At 35.2% G+C, this 14,813-nt stretch overlaps 1 protein-coding gene across 1 annotated transcript; it reads right to left on the reverse strand.

Annotated features, from left to right (window-relative positions):
- Positions 1 to 6,412: 6,412 nt before the first annotated feature.
- Positions 6,413 to 13,981, reverse strand: LOC127162043 (serine-rich adhesin for platelets-like). The gene is made up of 21 exons (XM_051104816.1): positions 13,903 to 13,981; positions 13,323 to 13,619; positions 12,940 to 13,239; positions 12,163 to 12,462; positions 11,987 to 12,031; positions 11,771 to 11,818; positions 11,601 to 11,648; positions 11,445 to 11,495; positions 10,883 to 10,933; positions 10,727 to 10,780; positions 10,162 to 10,212; positions 10,006 to 10,059; positions 9,453 to 9,503; positions 9,297 to 9,347; positions 8,675 to 8,737; positions 8,573 to 8,591; positions 8,356 to 8,407; positions 8,196 to 8,268; positions 7,801 to 7,896; positions 7,432 to 7,481; positions 6,413 to 7,293 (listed from the first exon to the last, which is right to left on the reverse strand). The coding sequence occupies exons 1-21, from the start codon at positions 13,955 to 13,957 to the stop codon at positions 7,207 to 7,209; spliced, it is 1,896 nt and encodes a 631-aa protein (XP_050960773.1). The 5' UTR covers positions 13,958 to 13,981; the 3' UTR covers positions 6,413 to 7,206.
- Between the last annotated feature and the right edge of the window lie 832 nt (positions 13,982 to 14,813).

Here is a 14,813-nt window from a genome sequence, read left to right on the forward strand (position 1 = left end):
ATTTTTGTAAACACTAATTTTGTGAAGTCAGAGTTCAAAAAGTGCTGCAGAACAGAATCACCCAATAAGAACTTACAAAGAAACTTGTCATTTGTACATTGTACAGTTTCTACTCTCAGCATCATATTATGTATTTCATTTTAGGCAGAAACGAGTCTCTGTAGATTTGTCAGACATAGTCTAACTCTCTGACAGCTCAACTCTGAACACACGATTAGATCAAGCGTCGCATCCTGTCTGTCAAAATGTATGTGAAGTCACACTGTGGTTCAGAATCTGCTGAAAAGAACCTACAAGAAATGTTTTATGTTGTTTCTGACAAATATGTCTGTATTGGCCCAGGGATTATGATCAACTGTATTTACGTCTTTACCATATTAGTATATTTGTTCTTTCAGTGTTGTGGCTGTATTGAAAGAGTCTTTACAAACAAAGCATCTGTGCAGACTTATTACACAGACAGTATAATTAGATTTTTCTCATATATATTAGGTTATCTTCATATGACTTCACATTATCCTTCTGGCCTACATAATAAATCATACTGGCTACAGAATTGTAAAGATGTCTCTTATCATTAAATATGCTTATGATTTAAAAAATCATAATAGTGATAACTCACCTCTGATAGTGTATGTGTCACTGTGTGGTGATCTGATCTCAGGTTGAGTCTTGAGTGAATAAACACATATCAGCTGTCTGCTGTTCACTGATTGTGTGAAGAGTTCACTGTGACTTAAAATAAAACATACAATGATTCCTTCCAGACTGACTCCTCTGAGAGACACGTTGATACAGAAGATCATCATCCTCAGTGTAGAGACTACAGATGAAATCAGCTCTGACTGAAAGTGGTATTTCACATGCTACCATGAGCAAGTCGTCATCTTTACTAACACTGATGATGGGTTTCTGAAGTGAATCTGTTTGAAGATAAATGATCCAGTTTCTAAAACACTGCCACAACAGTTTCTAAGACAGAAAAACAGCAGTAAAATATCTCATATAAAACTGTTACTGTGGCAGGAGGAGAATCAGATGATGTGTACTAACAGTAAATGTCAAGTGATGCAGGTGATTTTACAGCTGCCCATCTGAACACTTCAGCACCAGTGAACTCAAGCTCACATGATGGACTGACTTTTATATTCTTTTCTTCTCTGTTTGTGTTGAAATAACACTGATTCACGCTAACATCTGCTGGCATCTCACAGCTGATCTTCACTGAGCTGGACTCTTCTATGACATCTGGAGATACTTTCACAATAGGAGATTCTGAAACAACCCCCAAAAATAATATATACATACTGACATTAACAAAAATGTATCATATAACAAGAATTTTACCATATTCTGATGTAAACGTCAAGTAGAGTCATTAACCTGATATCTATAACCAGATATTTATAACCAGAGGCTAGCAGCTGATTACATACAGGATAATTACAGCAAAACAAATATCAGGTAGGTTTTGTATATTCATATTAAAACTTCACACATAACAATCAGACATTAAATATTTTAGACAACAGTTTTTCCAGTGTTTAATCAAAACAGCATAAATCACTTACTGTAGGACTGAACCTCTATCAGGAGCTGAAAAACTTGGTAACGCTTTAGATTACAACCCGCAAAGAACTACGTAAGTAAACTGAATTTACGGTGTATGTTTCTGCAATTATAGTGTACCTATAAAGAACGTACATGTAGGTATAAGGGAACAATATGTTATATTTGGGTAATAAGGGGATAACAAACCAGATATGCAACATGCAAAGAACTATAAGTATACTGAATTTACGGTGTACGTTTCTGTAATTATAGTGTACCTATTAGTACGTATGTGTAGGTATAAGAGAACAATAGGCTATGTTACGTTTTGGTAATTCGGGAGTAACAACCAGATATACAACCTGCAAAGAACTGCGCAAGTAAACTGAAGTTACAGTGTATGTTTCGTATTTATATTGTACCTATGTGTAAGTATAAGGGAGCAATATGTTACGTTTGGGTAATAACGGGGTAGCAAACAGATATACAAATAATTTATAATGGAATTACTTAAAAACTTAACAGGTACCTGTTCTATTAAATCGTACGTTTGGTGTATCTATACGTAAGCTTTTTAAAATTACTGGGAAATGATACTCTTGTTCCATGTAGTTACAGGGTAATTGTGCCCTCTGCGGGCTGTAAATTAAAGTGGCGATTGTTTCCCTTTGTTCAAGGAAGTTACAGGGTAGGTTCAATACATAAACACACAATCTGAAAATATATCTAAAAATATTTTTTTTTATAGTCGCTAATCCCACTTCTACCTCCAAACCTAACGTTAACTATGACTGAACAGGAAAGTGCAATCACAATCATTTATTTATTGCAAAAATGTCAACAGCCATACAAAAAAAGTAATCCAAATAACGATGCGTTTGCAGCCGCAGTCCTCTCTGGCGGAATACAGTAGGTTTGAGGTGCAGTAGGATGAGAGCAGAATTTAAATTGTTAATTGCTGAAAATATTATCCAGATTATTGTCTTGACCCACTCCTCGAAGGCGCCCGCGCGTCATTCCAACACATCTCACCAGAAACACGGCATGTCGTAATCTGTGGCGAATGCAGGCGAGAGCCAATGAACGTCCGATTTTCCTGTCGCAAAATGCACTTTAGCACGGGTTTATGGCTGTTGCTGCTGGACTCGCTGCTAGAGATGGGGATGAAGATCGCCGGACAAAGCCTTGAATTTGGTTCTGGTCCTCGCAAATCGTATGGATTCTGAAGATCTGGGTTACAGCACACAAATAAAATTGTTTAATTTGTAATTATGATGCGTGTTCGGTGTATTTTATGGTTCAATTGTTAGTCACAGCATGTTAGAGAAAACGCCTTTGTGTTCCGCCACGGCAAACGAAGTTAATATTACATGAATGATTAAACGATTGCAGAAATATTATTTATTTTAAGGGTTTAACGTGTAGTCATGATAACATTATGTAGACCTATTCTTGGAAACGAGCTGGCAACAGAAATCACACAGAACAGAATGTAGTGTTATAATTTCATATCAAGTAAACGTTAAATGTTTAGATGATGTAAATATGTCAGTATTGTACATTTAGTGTCTGTAAAAATGTAAATAAATGTACATTTTGTAGAACCACATTTTACGTCGCGTTGATATGTATTGAACCTACCCTGTAACTTCCTTGAACAAGAGGGGAACAATCGCCACTTTAATTTACAGCCCGCAGATGGCACAATTACCCTGTAACTACATGGAACAAGAGTATCATTTCCCAGTAATTTTAAAAAGCTTACGTATAGATACACCAAACGTACGATTTAATAGAATAAGTTTTTAAAAATTAATCCATTATAAATTATTTGTAGGATATCTGTTTGCTACCCCTTATTACCCAAACGTTTAACCTTCTTTGCAGGTTGTTCTGGTTGTTACTCTCTATTACCAAAACGTAACATACCTACCTATGTACCTTCTTTAATAGGTACACTATAATTACAGAAACATACACCGTAAATTCAGTATACTTATGTAGTTCTTTGCAGGTTGAATATCTGGTTTGTTATCCCCTTATTACCCAAATATAACATATTGTTCCCTTATACCTACATGTACGTTCTTTATAGGTACACTATAATTACAGAAACATACACCGTAAATTCAGTTTACTTACGTAGTTCTTTGCGGGTTGTAATCTAAAGCGTTACCAAAAACTTTTATAAAGACAAACAGCTCCGTCACAGCGAGTGTGAGAAAAGAGACAAAACAAGACTCTCACAATGAGAGGATTAAACCATTAGACCACAGGAAATCTTTTAATATATTGCTCAGTCCGTTGATGTAAATAAAAGTGTAGATCATACAACCGCATGTGCCATGTGCTTTGTGACATGGGCAGATCGGGTCAGATGCAACATTTTTCGTACTATTTGAATTGTACGCTGGTTTGACTGTGTTGAGTGCAGTCTCTTTTCTTTATGAATACAGTTGTAAGTATCTTTTCATAAATGCTGTTTTCACTTGTTTTTGTTTGTTTGTTTGTTTGTTTTTTAGTCAGGTAGGTATGGTAGCCTGTATTGTGTGTGTGTGTGTGTTTTTGTTTTATTTTATTTGATAGAGTTCCATTGCTATGAACTCATGAAGCTAAAAAACTATAAAGATAAAAAAAAAACCTTCATTACAGCCAGTGTGAAAAAGAGAATGCGACTCACACAATGGGTGAACTGAGAAGCGATATGTCAGACCGCAAGCTATTTAATGCATTGTGTGGTCATTTCTATGAAGATGAACATTGATCGTGTCACCACATGTACAGCTGTCTTCACTTTAACAGACTTTAACAGACAACAGATCTGGGTCAAAGACTCACACTAAAAGAAGGAAGGCAGTTTTGTAAAAGTAACATATAAATGTGCCAAAAAAAAAACAAACAAACAAAAAACACTCCACTTTTATAGTAAATTTATTTCTAGAAATTCTCAATTTTATATTTTAGAAAACAGAATATGGTAAAAAAAAAAAAAAAAAAACAAACATTTATCTACTCTATTTTCTTTTTTCAAACGTATTCAGAGTGTAAGATGTGAAATTATTTCCTCATGAATTTGAAGTCCAGGAACTCTGACAAAAACAGATGCCATGCAACAAAACAATAAAACTTATCTGGAGAAGAGATCTTCAAAGAGGGCAAACAACACCACCCCTATTGCTCATTTACAACCCCCTTCCTCCCTCTCCTCTCCCCCGCTGCATCTCACACTTTTCCCCCAAAAGATTCCACTGAAAGTCACTAAGAATGTCCATATACTACATGTGTAACATTTTGTGAATATGTTGAATTTTCCCTTTCATGTTTGGTATCGTTCTAAAGGTCTCCGTGCGATTGGTAAAATGGTCTCAATTTCACAGCAGTCACTTATATTATGAGGAAGATTGAACACTTTTGTAGAATTGTGTTTTGCTGCTGAGGGGTGTGTTTTCCCCTTAGGGTCGGGTGAGAATCTCCAGCCAGGTGTGACCCTGGGTCATGAGATCTCCTGACAAACAAAAAGTTTTTATGTTTTTACAACTGATTGGAAGATTTGTTTGTTTTGGTCTGGGTATATAAGCGAAGTGACAAAACATTATGGGGGGATTCTGTATTCAGAAGAACCCCACACTGTGTGTGAGAGGCTCTGGAGCTTTGCCTCCAAATCTCTCACATGCTGCTGTGTATCTCTCTGCGGTCAAGTATGCATCTCCCACTCGTAGATTTATCTTTGAGTAATTGATGTTATGTGTTTATTTGAATAGGAACTGAATTTAATTCTGAATTGGATTCTCATTGTTAAACTATGTAATTGGCATGATACATTTTTACCTGACAAATAAAACATTATATTTGATTTATTTAGACTCTTCTGAAATCATTATTTCCAGTAGATTGTGAGGAGGCTGGTGCTACCGCAAGTTATGACCAGGATAGAGCAAACTGCAGGCTCAGGATTGAATGGAGCAGTAGGCACAGGAGACCTCCTGATTTCTGTCTATCACTGATGTTAGCAAGTTGTACGGCAAGAGACTAAAGTAAACTACACTTTTTGTGAAGGCAAGCAGTAGGCGGCTGTCAAAAAGGGTATTAGTCACCTACATACCTCTGACTCAGCATCAGACTGGCATTTTTGTGATCGTGAGATCGGCGTAATTCGGCCGGCGCCAGACTCTAAGCGGCATCGGGTCCCCAATGAACGAATAATTGAAAGTATAGCGAGTCCGAAATGATCAGATATCTAAATTAATACATAACTGATATTTGTGATCAGCCTAAATTAAACACCTAAATTGTAACGATGATATGAAATTGGAGTCAGATTAAACATGGAGCTAGATTAAAATTGAAACTAAATCCTGATAAATTAAGCGAACTTTGCAGAACCGCTGTGAAAAGACCGAACATGCATTAAACCTTCAACCAGACAACTGGACTCTGTGTTTGGGCCAGTGGATGGATCCTTACAAGAGATTACTAAAATCAAAATTCCAGCAATTTTTTTTTTTTTTTACAGTGTACTGAAAGGATTGTGATCATAACTCCATCACTTTAATAGAGCACTACCACAGACTGACCTACCAACTAAAGACATAACAACACCTCACAATTTTCTATTACATGTTTTTTTATATGACCTATTTTAAAGGCATCTTTAATTTATATAAAATTAAAAAATATTTGAAGGATACATGCTATGTGGAAATTTTTAGGAAGACAATCAACAGCAGAGATCACTAAAGGACTGAGCCTCCGTAAGGAGCTGAAAAACTATTAACATGAACAACTTCATGAGAGTGTGTATGAGACAGAATGAGACTCAAACAATGGGTGAAGTAGGAAATGGCAGATCAGACCACAGGAAACCTTTTAATGCACCGAGCAGTTTCATGTTGAACAAAGTTCAGATCATTAGACCACACTCACAGACATGTGCAAATGTAGCGTTTACATGTAACATATCAGAGCGTGAACAAGAATAATAGCTATAATATGTATAAAGGCCTTAGGCATGTTTAAAAATATATTTGAAAAAAAATATTTAAATTGTGTTACAAGTTTGAGGATGATTCTCACAAAACTGTATTTTACATGTAAAGATCACTTGGAGACTCCAAAACTCTATAAGATGTCCATATAATTTAGGATTACTGTACAAACCAAACCACTCATGAAAAACATTCCAGAACATGATTTTCCAAAGAAAAAAAAAAAAGACCTGCCATTCAGTCTGTATTTCACACAGCAGCATGTAGGAAGGATCACACTTATTGGAAACAATCACATCATATGAAAAAGGCCGTTTTCTAAGCTAAATACATGCCATCTCTGATGTAAGCTAACAACACACGATAGACCTTGAAAAATTGATCTAAACATAGATTTATTTGGGTAAAACAAAATACTATAAAGAGACTTTCTACACACTTTTTCATTTATCATTGCATTTTTAGTTCAGCTCCTATTGAATGCACAAGCTATTTTTACAATGTGGTATTGCACCAGTGGGGCTTGCCAGAGAAGATGCTCTGGATATTCAATAGGTCACAGTATTTTCCACACCAAACACTGAATAATGAAAATAAACACCTATTTGTCTGCAAATAAAGATGCTTTACTTATAGTGGCTCTACATAATAAAACCAGACTTCAGACTCATCAGTTCATCTGCAGCAAACTGTAGACTTGATCTGCGTTTGAGTGAACTGGTTTGTCAGGGATTGTGGAGTACAGATGATAAACATTCTTAAGAAAGAAGAAAGAAAGACAGAAGACACAGAGGAAGTTAATCTGTTAGTGTGGTTTTTTTAAAATAATAATAACATAATAACCAATGTCTAATTTTGTTATGTGGGTTTGGTGTGTGGGAGTGTTCACACATACCTCATTTTCCTCCTCATTTCCTTGTTTCTGCTGTTTATTGACCAAAACATCTGTAATGCAATGCAGAAGCGTTTAAACCAGTCATATCAACTTAAAGAACATGTGTTGATCTTAATAAACAAGCTCTTTGCCATAAAGCTTCAACACTTGCACAAACTCTTTTTATGCAACAGCATTGTGATTTATTCAATATTTGTCCCACTTCATCCATATTCGCTCATTGTTTCTCAACACCTGAATGTGTGACTTAAAAAGCTGCTTTTGAATTGGAGAGGAACTTTCAAGGCCTATATTAACATCTCTTGTGTGAAAAGAGAAAAGATTTGATTCTTCATATGACGACCACTTTAATGAAAGAAACATCATTACCTGAGGGCTGGTAAATTGGATTTATAGATGTAATGGCAGAGCGAGTGTCTGTGGGATCTGCTGTGCTGTCCTGATATGACTTCGGGTGTTCGAGGCCTTTGAAAAAACAGCATGGTGAAGAGGGTATTAAAAACCTGAAATATAGAGCTTAAGTTGTCTTTTATGAGACATTTATGGTAAATATTTTTTAATTTTTGTAAGAAATGTTCCTTTAATAGCAGATGATCAATAATACTGATCTGCTGAAGACTTGAAAAAGAAAATGGCTGCAGTACCAGTTTCTAAGCTGTGGCCACTATACAATATTTCTAACTTTAAGCTCACATGGTGACATTTGTTAGCTACTATGTTTTTAATTTTTCTGAGATCATTTCCTGAGAATGATGTTCTCTTACCTGCAGATATGGGCTGAGAATCGGCTGGTACAGAAGTGATCAGAGAATATATCTGTGCAGGTTCAGAACAACTCTAGATAAGATATTTAATAATTAAGGTCTTATGACAGTTCTTATAGTTTAATATAAATATATATTATTGTAAATATTATACACTCACCATACCAATTCCTTGACTGTTCACATCAGATTTTTTTGATCTAGTTTTATTTCTAAGAATAAAATATTGATCTTTATGGCAAATCTTTATGCATATATCATATTAGAAGCTAAACATTTACAGCTCTTAGACTACTAAAATGTTTTTTATGAAAAAAACAAAACAAAAACCTACAGTAAATCACAGACTACTAAATTGAATGCATGAAAAAACTTACTGCTTTCTTCTTTTTTTACCTAGAAAACAACGAGTTAATGCATTATATATTCCATTTTTATTCATTTTTATCTAAAATTGACATTTGCATTACAATACTTACTTGCAAACCAGCACAGACAGATGAGTCCAGTCACAATCACAGCAACACCAGTGGAAACCACTACTATAAACAATATATTTGTATCAAAACAAACCAACATTTTTATCCATGTTTATCAGTATTATGATTAATTTGGTTGTTTTAGATACATCAGTCCACCTGACAACTGATAGATTCAAAATTAACATTTTTTTAATGAATTTGTATAATGTGTGATCTTAAAGAAGCATTTGTGATGCATGTATGTGTAAGTCTGTAAGCCAGAGTTAAAAATGCTGTGACATCTACATCACTGTGGTTTTCCCAATAAACAAACAAACACATATTTTGGATTAAACGCTCAATGTTCATCCATTATGACTTGACATTTTGTAGAATTTTTAGGCATAACAATTTTGGCATTTGCTTGCAAACTTTGCATCTACAGTATTTACTCTGTTCTGATATTCTGCTGTTAGCAGGCAGAGTAGAGGTAGCCATGGATCTGCATAAAAAACACAGTGCCGCAGTATGTAGTTATAGTATTCAAATAGAATTGTTGAAAAAAAAAAATAATTCAAGTAGTAACCCTGCTGGACAACGCAGCATAATCCTGAAACGCATAATTATTTAGTTTACTTACTCATGGTATATTTTGTCATGCTGGTTGGCAGGCTTGTTGTGGAATGAAGGCCTATCAATATAAAAATACCATATCGCAAGGGGAATCACTTTTAGAAGGACATCATTTCTGAAATTTAATCTGGAATAACCAGAAAAGCTGTTATCCATAACTTACTAGTTTTACTGTATGTTGTTGTTGCAGAGATGGACGTTGCTGTTAATGCTGCTGAAAAGACATTGTAAAATTTGCAGTGATGTAAAGTATAGTAAATGTAGCTGTTTGGGGCCATTCAGACAGAATGCGTTTTTGCTTTGAAAAACTCAAGACGTGAGCAATGGAATGGGAAAAAACACAAGTTCTTGACATTTTTTATTTTAAAAACTGAATTTTAAATTGAGTGCTGTGTTTTTATAAGACTGTGTCATACACAAGACACTGCAAAAGACACAAGACAAAAGTGCAAAGGGTCAAGCACATCCATCTAGAGCATTTACATATAAAATCAATGGAACAGTAGTGCAATGGAATGGAAAAATGCATTCTGTGTGAATGGCCCATGCTTGACAAAAGCAGCATAATCATGAACCATGAATGTTGAGTCCTACTGCTTACCATTTAAGAATAAACTTTGAAAATGGATCCCAGCTGTATTTTTAATGACTTTTAAATCCAGCATAGTCATTTTACACTGTTAATTTTATCATTGAGCAGTGGTGGATGAACTTACACGTGGTTTCCATTGTCATGCTGGTCAGCAGGTTTGTCTTGGACTGGCGCCCTACTAATATAAAAATAGCATATTGCAACCGAAATCACTTTCAGGAGGGAATCACTTTTGAAATTTAATCTGGAATGACTAGAAAAACTGTTATCAGTAACTTACCGGTTTTACTGTATGTCGTTGTTTCAGAAGTGGACGTTGAAGTTAAAGCTGCTGAAATGACATTGTAAAATTTGCAGTGATGTAAAATATAGTAAATGTAGCTGTTTGGGGCCATTCAGACAGACTGTGTTTTTGCTTTGAAAAACTCAAGACGTAGACAATGGAATGAGAAATAAAAAGCAAGTTCTCAACTGGCTTTTTTTTTTTTTTTTAAGTTGAATTTTAAATTTAGTGCTGTGTATGTACAACACTGTGTCGTACACTGCAAAAGACACAAAGCAAAAGTGCAGAAGGTCAAGCACATCCATCTAGTGCATTTACATACAAAATCAATGGAAAGTAATGCAATGGAATGGAAAAATGCATTCTGTGTGAACGGCCCATAACCATGTTGACAAAAGCAGCATAATCATGAACCACACTGTTGAATTCTCTGAGTCGTACTGCTTACCATTTATGAATACACTTTGAAAATGGATCCCAGCTGTATTTTAATGACTTTTAAATCCAGCATAGTCATTTTACACTGTTAATTTTATCATTGAGCAGTGGTGGATGAACTTACACGTGGTTTCCATTGTCATGCTGGTCAGCAGGTTTGTCTTGGACTGGCGCCCTACTAATATAAAAATAGCATATTGCAACCGAAATCACTTTCAGGAGGGAATCACTTTTGAAATTTAATCTGGAATGACTAGAAAAACTGTTATCAGTAACTTACCGGTTTTACTGTATGTCGTTGTTTCAGAAGTGGACGTTGAAGTTAAAGCTGCTGAAATGACATTGTAAAATTTGCAGTGATGTAAAATATAGTAAATGTAGCTGTTTGGGGCCATTCAGACAGACTGTGTTTTTGCTTTGAAAAACTCAAGACGTAGACAATGGAATGAGAAATAAAAAGCAAGTTCTCAACTGGCTTTTTTTTTTTTTAAGTTGAATTTTAAATTTAGTGCTGTGTATGTACAACACTGTGTCGTACACTGCAAAAGACACAAAGCAAAAGTGCAGAAGGTCAAGCACATCCATCTAGTGCATTTACATACAAAATCAATGGAAAGTAATGCAATGGAATGGAAAAATGCATTCTGTGTGAACGGCCCATAACCATGTTGACAAAAGCAGCATAATCATGAACCACACTGTTGAATTCTCTGAGTCGTACTGCTTACCATTTATGAATACACTTTGAAAATGGATCCCAGCTGTATTCTAATGACTTTTAAATCCAGCATAGTCATTTTACATTGTTAATTTTATCATTGAGCAGTGGTGGATGAACTTACACATCGTTTCCATTGTCATGCTGGTCAGCAGGTTTGTCATAGACTGGTGACCTACTCATATAAAAATAGCATACTGCAAGGGAAATCACTTTCAGGAGGAAATAAATTCTGAAATTTAATCTGGAATAACCAGAAATGTTGTTTTTAGTAACTTACCAGTTGTACTGTATGTTGTACTTTCAGAAGTGGACATTACAGTCAATGCTGTTGAAAAGACATTGTGAAATATGTGGTGATGCACAGTGTAATAAATTTTGAACAAATAATCATTTTCAGGACATTCAGAATGGAGTAAGAATAACTGATTTGCAAACTCAATTACTCACAGGTTTTCATGGTTGTATTTGTTTGTTCAGTGGTGGTTGATGTTGAAACTACAGAGGCAATTGATCAGAATTAAAGGTCAGTTTACAAAGTCAAACTTTAAAGCAAAGTTTGTTTGTTGAAGGTAAAGGTCCTTCAAATAAATATGTTTCATACTAGTGATGTAACTTGAAATCACCTCTACATTGGTGCAAATGAATATATTAAGAAAAACTCACTGGTTTTTGTGGTTGTTGTTTTACCAGTAGAGACCACTGTTGACACTGTCACACAAATACAAGTATACATATAGTTATTTGTTTTTGAGAAGTTTTACTGTTGTAAATAAATCAGTTATTTCAACATATGCATATATATATATATATATATATATAAACTTACTATATAAACTTACTCTGGACTGTTACTGTCACTGGATCAGAGTGAGCAGATGGTTTTTGAACTTGTCTCTTCATCACAGTGTAGAAGCAGGTTATTGTCACAGATGAACTCTGATCTCCAGACCAAATACTGATCTGAGATCCAGTGAGTGAGAGCTGACATGATGAGCTCAGTTTTGAGTTACTTTCTCTTCCATTAATGTTGAAGTAACACATCTCCATCTTCAGATCTTCAGTATTCTCACAGCTCAGCTCAACTGTGTCTGTTTCTGAAATAACTGAAGCAGATGCTCTCAACTTGACCTGAGGAAGACCTAATGAACAACAAAAATATAGTTCATAGTTTCAGAGAGATCTCATATCAGAAACTGCTCTTCCTTTCTACTTAAATATATTAGATTATTCACTTTTCAAAGTCACGCTGTAGTTTAGTGTCTAAAAAGGATTTAGAAGTTTTTCTGTGCAAGAATCAAGACTTCACAGATACAGTGTCTGACAGCATCACACAACTGCTAGAATCAGCTTCAATATGTTGTTTCTAAATGAGTCCGTAGTGGGATCATGATCAGCAAAATTCAACTCTTCCTACATTTAATATATTTGTACAATATATATTTGACTTGTTTTATTGACCAATCTTCCTTTGTGATTTCAAAATATCCTTCTGGCCTTAATAATAAATAACGCTGGCTAATTAGATTTAAAATATGAATTATACTGGCTAATATGAATTATACTGTTGTGTCTAAATATGTGTTTATATTTTAAAAATTATAACAGTAATAACTCACCTCTGAAGGTGTATGTGTCACTGTGTGGTGATTGGATCTCAGGTTGAGTCTTGAGTGAATAAACACAGATCAGCTGTCTGCTGTTCACTGATCGTGTCAAGAGTTCACTATGACTTAAATAAAACATACAAAGATTCTTTCCAGTCTGACTCCACTGAGAGTCACGTTGATACAGAAGATCATCATCCTCAGTGTAGAGACTACAGATGAAATCAGCTCTGACTGGAAGTGGTATTTCACATGATATTGTGAGCGAGTCATTATCTTTACTAACACTGATAAAGGGTTTCTGAAGTGAATCTGTTTGAAGACAAATGATCCAGTTACTAAAAGCACTGCCATAATGTTTTCCAAACCACAAGAACAGCAGTGAAATATCTTACCTAGAACCGTAACTGTGACAGGAGGAGAATAAGATGATGGTATATTATTCCCTTGCTTATTTATTGTGTAGAAACAGTTAATGTCGAGTGATCCAGGTGATTTTACAGCTGCCCATCTGAGCACTTCAGCACCAGTGAGCTTGAGCTCACATGATGAACTGACTTTTGTTTTCTTCTTTTCTCTGTTTATGTAGAAATAACACTGATTCACTTTAACATCTGCTGGCACCTCACAGCTGATCTTCACTGAGCTGGACTCTCTTATGACATCTGGAGATACTTTTACAGTAGGAGATTCTGAAACACCCCAAAAGAGATCGATCACTACCTCACATCTCTTAACTGACAATGTTTACAGGCACAGTAATATTCTGACAATAATTATGTATTTTGGGGGTCTAAAACCCCAAATAAGACAAGTGCTGATTATATACAAAGTATTCTACTGCAAAATGAATATGTCGGATAGGTTCACATGTAGACTTATGATCAACATGTTGAAATATTTTAGACAATGACACTTTGTTCAACCCACATGTGGACAGTATTTAATCATCATTAAACAATAGAAATCACTTACGGTAAGACAGAACCTCCATCAGGAGCTGAAAAATGATGAAGATGAGCAACTCCATTACAGCAAGTGTAAGAAAAGAGACGAGACTCACACAGTAGGTGAATTAGGAAGTAACGCATCATAACACAGGAAACCATATATGCTTTCTACAGCCCGTTTTATGAAGATGAGAGTGATTGAGACTCACACTCACAGTTGTGTGCACTGCAAACCTTTATTCTAGTATAGTGGTTTTCAAACAGTAGGCTGCAAGTTTAATTAAGTTTTAGGTGGACATTGTAACACTTATGTTCAGTTTTTATCATGTTTTCATTGTGTTTTGGGTCTGTCTTCCTTTGGCCTAGTTTCTGATTATTTTCACTAGTTGTTTAGTTATTTATGTCATTAGGCCCTTCAGTAGTATTGTAGGCACTTTTGTTTGCTCATTAGTTTGTTACCTAGTATTGTTTAGTTGTTTTTTTGTTATTTCCCTGTTGAAAAAAACAGCATATGCTGGTTAGGTATATTTTGAATTTGAAGCTGGTTTAAGATGGTCCTGGGCAGGAGATAGTTGCTTTGGACCAGTTTAGGACTAGCACATGACCAGCTCATGACCAGCTTAAACCAGTTTAAACCAGCAGCCATGCTTCAAAACATACCTAACCAGCATATGCTGTTTTTTTCAACAGGGTTGGAACTGTTTTATTTACAGATTTCACCAGTGTTTCTCACAGTGCTTACAAGTACAGGATTCACAAAGAAATGACCCTATGAGTTCTTTTATTGAATAGTTCAGAAGTTACAAGTTTTCATCAGTCTGACAAATTCTTGACTGAATAAACTCTCTGAAACCATGTCAGCTGCTATTGATTCAATATTCAACTTATTAAACTGAATTTTAATATAAGTATTAAAATTCTTTAATAAAGCACTTA

The sequence above is a fragment of the Labeo rohita genome, unplaced genomic scaffold, assembly GCF_022985175.1.
Source record: "Labeo rohita strain BAU-BD-2019 unplaced genomic scaffold, IGBB_LRoh.1.0 scaffold_819, whole genome shotgun sequence".
Classification (NCBI taxonomy): Eukaryota; Metazoa; Chordata; class Actinopteri; order Cypriniformes; family Cyprinidae; genus Labeo; species Labeo rohita.